The 11,812-nt window shown below is 33.6% G+C and overlaps 1 protein-coding gene and 1 long non-coding RNA gene across 4 annotated transcripts; one reads left to right on the top strand and one right to left on the bottom strand.

Moving 5' to 3' along the window:
- Positions 1-3,056: 3,056 nt before the first annotated feature.
- LOC149479275 (uncharacterized) lies at positions 3,057-5,001 on the bottom strand. The gene is made up of 2 exons (XR_016317227.1): positions 3,777-5,001; positions 3,057-3,582 (listed from the first exon to the last, which is right to left on the bottom strand). It is a non-coding gene; the product is annotated as an uncharacterized LOC149479275 (long non-coding RNA).
- A 119-nt stretch (positions 5,002-5,120) lies between these two features.
- LOC149479274 (MYG1 exonuclease) lies at positions 5,121-9,984 on the top strand. Of its 3 annotated transcripts, XM_089707876.1 has the most exons (6): positions 5,121-5,136; positions 5,176-5,311; positions 5,407-5,446; positions 6,389-6,639; positions 7,692-8,258; positions 9,022-9,984. In XM_089707876.1, the coding sequence occupies exons 3-6, from the start codon at positions 5,438-5,440 to the stop codon at positions 9,179-9,181; spliced, it is 987 nt and encodes a 328-aa protein (XP_089564002.1). In that variant the 5' UTR covers positions 5,121-5,136; positions 5,176-5,311; positions 5,407-5,437; the 3' UTR covers positions 9,182-9,984. The 3 variants fall into 3 exon arrangements, with proteins under 3 accessions (XP_089564002.1, XP_089564003.1, XP_089564001.1); XM_089707877.1 differs by lacking the exon at positions 5,407-5,446; XM_089707875.1 differs by having other exon boundaries at positions 5,176-5,446.
- The last annotated feature ends 1,828 nt before the right edge of the window (positions 9,985-11,812 follow it).

The raw sequence follows: 11,812 nt of genomic DNA, 5'->3' as shown, positions 1-11,812 counted from the left end.
GATAAACGATATGAATATAGTTTTAATTAACTATTTTAATAATAATATACGCGTAACTTAATGTTACGGGCGGAATAAAATATATTTTAAGCAAAAAATAATAGATGACGCAATGTCGATCTATGCGGTATATTATAGTTATTTCACAATGAATGTACTATTAAATCGCTTATTAGGGCTTACAATGAGTATCCTAATAAGGGCGGGTTTAAAATATATTTTATATGAATAGTAGAAGACGCATTGTCGTTCTATTATATGCGGTATATTAAATAGTATTTCGCATTGAAGATACTACTAATCGCTTATTAGGTCCTACACAATGAGTATCCTAATAAGGGCGGTGGAATCATCAGGTATTATCCGGCTCGAAGTGACCACTCAATGGTCGCGCCAATATAAAAATATACGTAAATATATTCTCGATATGAAAGTGGACTGTATTCAGATCTACGTGGTGTTAGCAAAGAGGGATAGACAGGATACACACGGCACGTACCTCGTCGGAGGGAGTAGCGTCCAGAACACACGCGCCGCCACGCGGTCAGGGTCCTCCAGCTCGCGGCGGGCAAGAACGGCGTCCAGTCCCACACTCCACACAAACACACACGCGGCGGTGAGCGCGACCAAGGGCCGGGGCACGGGATACCCCGGTGGTGTTACAAGGGCACAATGCCTGATGATCTAGAGAGCCTCGTGGAAGCTCTCCGGCGGTGGCCGAGTCCCGAACCTCGCGAAGGAACGGAGCGAACTCGACTGACTCCAGCGACACGAACGTCGCGTTCACGTCTTATTGGACGTGTCACGTGGTTAGTGACCACGCGATGATTGGTTGTGCTCGTATGTAGGGAAGGATGAAGAAACACACCACAAACAATAAATGTTTAATTTCTACATTTACTATTTTAATTATATTGGCGTTACCAATATATTATTTTTTTTATAAAGTCAAAACCATTTTCTTTAAAACATAAATCAGAGTATTGCTAGGGATAAGTATAAAATTAAATAGTAATGTTAGGATATCGAAACATTTTTGTATAGGCTTGAACGATATAATGGAAACGCGCTCTAAGATCTGAGTAATATACACACCACTACATATGCAAAAATTTCTCGAGACTAATTTCACTGTACATTTTTATGCTATAACTAGTTTCTTCTTCTTTCCAAAAATATATCATACATGGCATATAATTATAGAACAATAGGGTAAATAAAATTTTCAAACTCGGTAGTCATAAAAAAGCTAGATTTCGTGAACTACCTCGACACTCTTAAAACGGGTTAAATTTGAAACTATGGCATCAAAACAACTCTGTTTTTAGAAATAAAAACATTTTTAAAGAGAAATGCTAACAATTAATGGCAAACAAAATGGAATTAATGCTTAATTTACTCCGGTTATAAATTTTCATCCATTATTAACTATGTATTACCAAATAACTTGTTATTTTTATTAATAAAGATGTATTTTTTAGTACAAACCAGTTTTCGAGTTTTAGCACCTGGGGATACATTAATTTAATCATTTGATCTCTGTCTATTCCTTTTAACTCCTCTATAGCTCGTTGATGGTATTGGAATTTGGATCATCATATTTTTGTGTTGCCGATACTGACTACACAGATTCAAACTAAAAAATATAAATTATTAGATTTATATTTTACTTTTATTTTACTAGAGAGTAAGGCCCTTCGCTCATGGAGCTACTCAAAAATGACTGAACTAATCAGTAATTACGATTACAAACCAGTTACAAATTGTATCTCGCATACAACGCTACTCAAGTTATAAGGTTTCAGTCACTTGTCAATGTTTGCTCGTTCATTTTTATAATAAAAAACAAAGAAACTCGGGAAACCAGTAGCGTGGAGACCGACACGACGCGTCGCGCGTGATTTGTTGCTAACGCGTTACTCACCAGTTAGTAGCTAGTCGCGTCGTGTGCGAATCTCCATAGAACATGTATGGGCTGTGACGCTCAGGCAACTCGTTAGTAATTTGAGTTTGTGACTAGTTCTTTTTGAGTAGCTCCATGAGCGAAGGGCCTTAATGTAAAAAGTAATTTAATATGTAACAAAAGTTTAATAAACGCATATGAAAATAATCTATCTTAGGGTTATAGGGAAATCTAACAATGGAATTTGATTGTGATTTAAAATCAACTTCTTAAAATGTATATAAGTAATTACATTCATGCTGATTGGTGGCGTAGTATTTGACTCAAGGAGAGATAATTTAAGTTTACAAACAAAAAAATTGCGTTAAAATTCTTTGAACGTATTCTCGATTTTTAGATGGTACCCAATTTTACCGACTAGCATCAATCAATATTTTACGAATGCCAGAATACCTACGTTGGAAAACTATGGGACAAACATTTTTTTGCAATTTTGTGGACTTTTTTTTCCCATTTGCAGGCAACATTGTGATTGAGGTTATCTTACACTTAAAAGCTAAAATTACCACGAAATATTAACAATAAGAATGATCAGTTGATAGGAAACAGTCAATTATAATGATTCTGATATTATGTATCTTTATTTAATTGTTTACTTACGAATGAAATGAAATTCCATCGGCGTTTGTTTCCGTGCGGCTGTTATAGCCTTATACGCTGCAACCACCCATAATTATAAACACTCAGTACACGTAGTACATTCAGAACACTTTTATAATTAACTTCCAAATGTATTTATCACCAAAAAGAACAGTAGACACAAGAAAACTAATTAAATATCAGATTTGCTTTGTTTGTTTGGCCCAGCTTTGACAGTAGGCCATCAAAAAAGTGGCCACGCAGATAAGGACAAAAAAAACGTATCTACATCCCCTTCACTCACATAGTGTAAGCGTAGCTATCTATCTCTTTTCACCATAGCATTGCAAATCTACTTGTACTAGATCTGTGCATACAGGTGAAGCTAATATAAAGCGTGTAAAAACAACAAAGTACTAAAAAAGTAAGGTTTTTCAACAGTAAAAGTTTATTCAGAATTAGATTCTAGAACAATAATTATCTCCGATTTTTATTTCAGTATCTTGTATAGATAGCCTTAGATCATTAAGTAATGGATGGAGCACGCTGGCAAATGTTCTAACTAAACTTTCTGCCGATTTTGGTGCGGGGAGGGTAACTCACACTTTGAAAAACAATCACACATTCACAAAAATAATTTGTGTCTTTACAAACTCAAACTAATACAAAATTGGCAGACTAGCATGTTTTTGCACACATACATCGATTACACAGAAAAATCTCTGTACATATACGTAATAATACAATCGCTCTAAAGGGATGTAACCATATCGATATTACAAAAATAATAATTTTGTTGAAATTAAAAATAACATTAATATTATATTCATAAAAAATACTACATAGGTCATTTTTAACGTTTTCATCATTATTATATGCATACGAAAAAACAATAAAACGCCATTTTATTTGTATTTGAATATGTATTTATTCAACACATCACATATTATATTCAATAAAATAAATATCGGTACAGAAATTTTTATTGAAGTGAATACTTCTTTAGCGGCGTTGGGTATAAAATCTTAAACTCGCGTCAGCTGACGACAGACTTTTTTTTAGCCCTTATATTCCATGCGTAAGACGGATACCATTCCAAAATATCAAACATGCTGAACGTTAATAATCAAGTTTTCACTTCTGCCGGCACTCCCAGAGTGCAACCTGTCTTTTTTTGAAGTGAAAACTTCTTTAGCGGCGTTGGGTATAAAATCTTAAACTCGCGTCAGGACACGTGACCTGATCGAAAAAGCGTAAGACGGATGGATATCAAACATGCTCAACGTTAATAATCAAGTTTTCACTTCTCCCGGCACTCCCGGAGTGCAACCCGTCTTTTTTTATTTCTGTACCAAGGTGTCGCTACAGATATAATAAAAATTGTAATTCAATTTTTTGTAAATCTGAAATATACGCAATATTAATACATACATATAAACAAATTACATAATAGAAAGGTTACAAGATTAACATTACAAAAAAACGGCTAAGTGCGAGTCGGACTCGCGCACGAAGGGTTCCGTACGATTAAAATGTTCTGCCAGTTAAAAGTAGCCGAGCGTAAATTTTAATAAATATATACAAGATTTACAAAATAAACATTATACTCCTTTTTATGCAGTTGTGTAAAATTGTAATATGTATAATAAAGATTAATTCTCATCTCATTTCAAATTATACTTAGAAAAATATTTTTTTATCGACGTTCAAGTTAAAAGCAGTCCGTCACTAAGAAAGTCGTAAAAATTTACGACCTTTTCAGCGACGATTTTTTAAATTCAACTCTTTCACTAAGTTCATAAAGATTAAATTTGAATTTCTCTTCAAGATAGTCTCGCTACATCAGTTTATAGTCTCGTGGGGAGTGCGGTTCAATATCGCGTTCTAAATTCAACTTTATCGCTTAGTTCATAAAGATTAAATTTGTATATTTTTTCTTCAAGATAGTCTCGCTACATCACTTTATAGTCTCGTGGGGAATGCGGTTCAATATCGCGTTTTAAATTCAACTTTATCTCTTAGTTCATAAAGATTAAATTTGTATATTTTCTTTCCATGATAGTCTCGTGAAGCCGCATCAATGATCGAGTAAACACATGACTCGATTATTTGTCTTGATCATATCGCTAAACGATACATCGACGATTATTAGAAATTGCATTTAATTAGAAATGTACGTTAAAAAAATAAAAAAATATACACAAATGAAAGGTTATTCCATCTTTTTTAATATTCGACATGTTTGAATTGCTTCTGCAAGACATGACAGTGCAAAACGGCATTTTTAGCGGAGCACTCGCAGACGTCCTTTCGATGTTTTACGAATACGCAGAGTGTTCGTAATCGATTACGCAAGTAGTTTTTATGAAAGCATAAGATTTTTCGATTCGAATAATCTTATACCTCGGCAAAAGGGGAAACGCCTGCGTGTGTTATCCATTACTTAATGATCTAAGTATATAGCTATAATTCAGGTAAATATTATAGATAAAAAATACTGTGTCTGACTAAATCAATATAGAAACCATTTTATTAATTTCTTAGGTGGTCTGTGTACGACGTACGTGGTTGATACTCTTTTACTTCTATAATCTGTGGCATTTTGCAGCTTAGCAAATTATAATTTTAACGAGATTTTAACGGTGTTCTTTTGTGATAATTATATATTTATTTTATTTAATCATTTAGAACGGTTCCTTTATCTCATAATATGTGCTATTGGTAACGATAAATTAAATTCAAAAGTTACTTCGGATTGCCGCTTTGTTTGTAAGTACGGCACGATATCGTTAACTTATGTTTAATCGTATTTTACCTAAACTTGCCGTATTGGTATCTAATAATTCGAAATCTCGATTCATTAGTGTATCTAAACAATATTTTAAACAAATCGAAATGACTAAGGTTGGTATTTTTAAGTTTGTAAAGAATTTTGCTTGTAAATTTTGAGGTTATAAAAAGCAGTATGAAAAACAATAATTATTGACGATTGCAGGGATTAGTGTTACACCAGAATACAAGGTTCTGGTTAACGATATACTTATTATCCTTATATCTATTATCAATTTCATGGTGTTTTCAATCCAACAAAATATAAATAACAACTTCGTTCTCAATTCCCGCTTTATGTTGACAGACCTGCCAGCTTTATTTATTTCAATTACGAAAATCATAGTATTCATATCATTTAATTAAAACCTTAATCAGGTTAAAAGGTTTAGGTTACCTACCTAAATATTTTAAACTAGCAGTCCGCCCCGGCTTCGCCCGTGGTACATATTTCGCAATAAAAGGTAGCCTATGTTCTTTCTCAGGGTCTAAAGGTTATCTGTGCCAAATTTCATCAAAATCGCTCCAGTAGTTTATGCATGAAAACCATACATACATACAAACAAACCTTTCCTCTTTATAATATTAGTATAGATATAGATAAACATTATTTCTAGGTAAGTAATAGAAAATTTGTATTTAAAAGTCGTTATTAATACGATCTTTCATTTGATTCAGTCCCGCCTCGTGATCGAATTTTTTCTATTCTTTATTTATTTATTTATTTATTTATAATTATTTATTGAACAAAATATGAGAAAACAATAGTATGCAAAAAGAAGTAGAAATACAAAAGCATAATTTGCCCAAAAGGCGGCCTTATTGCTAAACAGCAATCTCTACCAGGCAACCTGGCGGGAGAGGAAATGCAAGAAGATTATGGGATAGTGCAAAAATACAAACAAAGTATTAATGCAAAAACAACAAAAATAAATATATAATTATATAAACATACACCTACATAAAAATAAACAAAACAATATTCTTTATAAAGTTATAAGATCTTTCATTCATCAGATCGGAACACACGATGGAGTATTCCACTGCGATGAAGTCCTGGCCTGTTTCATGCTGCAGCGCCTCCCAGAATACAAAGATGCGGAAATCATCAGAACAAGGGAAATTGAGAAGCTCAATGCTTGCGACATAGTAGTTGACGTTGGTGCGATATTCGACCATAACAAGAAGAGATATGATCACCATCAAAGGGAATTTAATGAGACACTGAGCAGCTTGAAACCTGAATTGGGTGATAAATATAATATTAAGTAAGTTATGTTTCTTATAGTTTTTAATTTATGTCAGGGAAGAGCTAAATGTCTTGCCATCTGTATATCTGTTTAAACGGTAATAGGAATGATTTGCATAGCCATGTCATATGTAAAATGTTTAACAGCATCAGACACAATTGAACAGTTGATTATAAAAAAATATAATAAACTAGCTTTACGCCCTCAACTTCGCCCGCGTTTTCAGAGAAAACCCCGCATAGTTCCCTTTCCCGTGGGATTTCCGGGATAAAACCTATCCTATCTCTCAAGTTGAGTCGAACTGCACATGGTGTGCGAATCTTATTATAATTGGTTAAGTGGTTTAGGAGTCCATTGAGGACAAACATTGTGACACGAGATTTATATATATTTAGATTTTGTTTCAAAGGGTGGCCATTTTGTTTAAGCACAATTCTGCCAATGTCACATTGGGAAGATAATACATGATTGAGGAAATAACATTAATAAATTGACAACAATCAAATCGCACATATACCTAAAACAAAGAGAGAATTACTATATATAAAATTAGTACTGTTATTTAGAACAGATAATAAATAAAACATCTATAATTATTATTATAGTATTAAATATATTTTTGTTCAGGGTCCAATTTCAATCCGAAATTTAATATATATATATTTAATAATTTTATCAGAAATTTAATCAAATTGATTAATTAAAGAAATTAGGTGATCAAGTTTTTAAATCCTCATACATAGTCTTATACAAATTATAAATTATAATTTTATAAAGTTTCTTCTATTGTTATCATTACATATACTGCAAATATTTTAATAAGTGGCATCTTATTATTGTACTAGCTTTCCGCCCGCGGCTTCGCCCGCTTTGTCTTAAACCTAATAAATTATATACTAAAACCTTCCTCTTGAATCACTCTATCTATTACAAAAAACCGCATCAAAATCCGTTGCGTAGTTTTAAAGATTTAAGCATACATAGGGACATAGGGACAGAAAAAGCGACTTTGTTTTAACTTTTATACTATGTAGTGATGATGCCACAAACATTTACTATTTTATTCTCAGGTTAAGCTCAGCTGGGCTCATCTACGCATTCTACGGTGAGAGAGTTATACAAACGCTCGCACCAAAAGAACATCCTTTACAATCTGATGACCTAAAACTGATATTTAAAAAAGTTTACGAGAACTTCATTGAAGAAATGGACGCTATTGATAATGGTGTGCCCATGACTGATAAGGAGCCTAGATATAAAATACGCACGCACTTAAGCGCGAGAGTTAGCAGATTGAACCCTGAATGGAACTCCTCACAGACAATAAGCACCAATGAAATATTCGATAAAGCCATGAAGCTAGTGAGCGAGGAATTTATATACACGGTGAATTATTTCATATCAGTCTGGCTGCCAGCTAGAGATTACGTGAAAAACTCGTTAGAGGATCGTTTCGAAGTGCACAAGTCGGGTAAAATCTTGGAATTTAAGGAACGGTTTCCGTGGAAAGAGCATTTGTTTGATTTGGAAGAGGAAATGGGTTTATCGCAAGAGATTATGTATGTGTTGTTTAACGACAAGCCGAAGTCCTGGAGGGTGCAAGCAGTACCTATGAATCCTGGCAGCTTTGTTACTAGGTAATAATTTTTGAAGTGAAAACTTCTTTAGCGGCGTTGAGCACTTTTTCTGTAATGGGTATAAAATCTTAAACTCGCGTCAGGACATGTGACCTGATCGAAAAAGCGTAAGACGGATACCATTCCAAAATATCAAACATGCTCAACGTTAATAATCAAGTTTTCACTTCTGCCAGCACTCCCGGAGTGCAACCTGTCTTTTTTTTACTGTTATCAATGAATAATTGCTTAAGAAGTTTTATAATACATAAATGATAGTGATATTAAAGTTTTGTATCACTATGTGTATTTAGGATAAAACTGAAATTACTAAATCGGTTTTGATGTTATTTCGCGGATAAGAGGGTTTATTTGTGCCTTTGTTACTTTTATTTTTATATTTTTACATGGGACTTCACAACTCGGACAATTATGCCTTCAACTAGACTCTGTTTAGCTCTTTTGAATCGTCAAAATACAGAAAAGTTATAATTTACCACTAGTATATTATAACTACAATTCAATTTCCATTTATCTGTAAATTTAAGGGAAAAATATATAAAAATAAATGCATATTAATGTACTAGCCTCCACCCGCGGCTTCGCTCGCGTTTTCAAAGAAAAACCCGCATAGTTCCGCATTCAGTAGTTTTTACGTGAAAGAGTAACAAACATCCATACATCCATACTTACAAACTTTCGCCTTTATAATAGTAGTAATGTATATCAATGGCGAAAATATATACATATCAATGTTTGTCATTTGTATCTCAATTTATTCCAGGAAACCATTACACAAGAAGTGGTGGGGGGTACGAGATGATCTACTGAGTGAAGTAGCGAACATAAAAGGTTGCATATTCTGTCACAGTACGGGCTTCATTGGGGGAAACGAGACAAGAGAGGGTGCTTTAGCAATGGCCGTTGCTAGTTTGGAAGCGTGAAATAGATTGAAGGTTACTTATTTGAGTTTAAAATAAATCATCATTGAAGTGAAACTTCTTTATCGGGGTTGGACAAAAATTTAGTGCAACATTTTTGCGTTACGCCATACTCGTGACATTTTTAAGGTCATAAAGAAGTTTCACTTCTTACGTGTGTACACTAGTACACGCACACATTTTTTTTATATCCTTTAAAATTTTGAAATACATTTAGTACAACAATATAGTATTTATAAAGCGCTGTGCCCCGCGGTTTTACCTGCAGTGCTCCGCTCCTGTTGGTCTTAGCGTGATGATATATAACCTATAGTGTTCTTCGATAAATGGGCTTTGTTTGTTTGTTTGATTGTAATGAATAGGCTCATAAACTACTGGACCGATTTTAATGAAATTTGGCACAGATAATCTTTAGACCCTGAGAAAAAACATAGGCTACCTTTTATTACGAAATATGTACCACGGGCGAAGCCGGGGCGGACCGCTATTTATACTACATTTATGTATGTATTTGACCATCAATTGCTAGAAATAATATATGTATTATATTAGAATTTATATTAGAAATTCAGTTGAATAACATTATTATATATTGTATATATTTTGTTAAAACGTTTAGCATTGGTATGACTATTTACTAATATTATGTTGTTGGTTTGGGGAAAATAAATTATAATTATTATCATTTTAAATTATACCAATTGTTCAGCCCTGTTGCTTGTGAATAAAATTGTGATTTTTTTAAAATACCTACTACACTATACTTTTAATTTTTGGTTGTCGAATTAAAAATATATGAAACATTATACCTTTTTTTATTTGTTATGTTAGTAGTTGTTAACTATTTGTGGTGTAAACACATGCAAATGGGTATTTCTAATCAAATTCCAAATTTTGAGTTTCTCTTTGAATTTTTTTTTTCCTAAAAACTAGAGTTGCCACGAATATTCGGCTACTATTCGGTATTAAGCCTATTCGGCCATTTTGTTTGGTATTCGGTATTTGGCCGAATTATCGGTATTATCGGTCTTTATATTTTTATAAAATTCATGAAATGCGGGATCTATTAATGGTAATAGATTCATCAAATCCTTTTTTTTTTTTTACTTATCGGTAAAGTGTCTTTGGATACAACTTCCAGCTGTATGTTGTCAAAATTTTGTTTGCACCTTTTTCTGTAATTTATTACTTTAAAAGAGCTTTCATTGTCCAAATCTGTCTTGAAACGAATTTCTACTATGGGATCTTTATATTGCAGCCATTTTACAAGAATTTTACAGGTTGCCATAAGAATTTATCACCAAATTTTTTATTTTTTTCGAACTTAATTCTGAAAAATTTAGGAATTCATCAAGCTTCATTGGTACAACGTTAAACGCATTATTAATCTTGCAAGATCTTACCAGTTGAATCCAATCATTGAGGTGGTTTATTTTTATCTGCGTTTTCTTTTTTGTGCTCTCAATGAGAGAATGATCCGAATTACACTCCATGTGGCTGTGTCCACTGACGAGAAACTTATGGTTGATTGTCTCTAGCGTTGGATGCATGTGCCGTAAAACCACAAACATCATTGCAACAGCATTGTTTTTGTTTTGGCCTCCACATGTGTCTGAATAAAACGTTACTTCTTTGATTGTTGGAGGCAATTTCATAAGAAAATGCCACAAACATGACGCGATTTGATTAGCTCCTCGAGCACTGATAGTTTCGTCGCACATATAACATGTAGCTTTATCATTAGCTAAATCGTGTACTGTCAGATTAAAAGACCATAGCTGCCGTTTGTAAAAAGCAACAGAAGTTTTCAGGTAAGGCGTAGGCAGGCATTGCTGCAGGTCAAATGTATACGCTCCAAAAGAAGGATTGCGCTTGGCTTCATCTTTATCCATTCTTTTTTCTGAATAAGCTTTTTCAGCTTGTGATTGATGCTCAAGAAGCTCAACTTCGTAATTGAATCTGTCTTCGCCAACAGCTAACTCTATTTTTGTGTTAAGAAGATCACACTTGTGGCAAGTATCTTTAGATGGCATTTTAAACGACAGTTTTAAATCATGGAAACATTGTGAGTACAATTTCAGTGAAACTGGATTTGGACAAATTTCTTTGTACATACGATACATAGCTGCTATGGAAAGGTCCGAAGATAGATATTTTTTGTTTGTTCTTTTTCTACAGTAATGACTTTCGTAGCTCGGGAAAGATAATATATGGTCCTCCAAAGCACCATGCTCTCGTCCTAAGACAATTCTCGTGCAGGATAATAGCATTTATCCATTTTCTCATTGAAATAATCAATGACGCTACGTATTTTGTACAGAGGGTCCGAGTCATTCTCTATATCGGAACTGAAGTGAAGACACCTCATTATAAGCAAAAATCTATTCTTACTCATATGTTGGCCAAAAATAGGTATAGAAAGTAATCTATTACTTTTCTAATAATCTTGTAGTCGGGGCAATTGAATGAAACCCATGTGAAATAGTAAGCCTAAGAAAACTCTAAGCTCCGGAACAGTCAACTCTTTCCAAGAAGTTATTCTTGAATTTTCCGTTACCGTGCTTTGGCAAAATAACTTCACAGCTTGGGCATTAGTTTTTTCGCAAATCATTGTAAGAAAATCATCTTCAAAAA

Source organism: Colias philodice, chromosome 20 (genome assembly GCF_061535455.1).
Source record: "Colias philodice isolate Cphi_HAF_F1 chromosome 20, ilColPhil1 Martin Lab GWU primary, whole genome shotgun sequence".
In the NCBI taxonomy this organism is placed as follows: domain Eukaryota; kingdom Metazoa; phylum Arthropoda; class Insecta; order Lepidoptera; family Pieridae; genus Colias; species Colias philodice.
The sequence above is the reverse complement of the archived record's forward strand: the minus strand, read 5'-3'. Positions and strand labels throughout refer to the sequence as shown.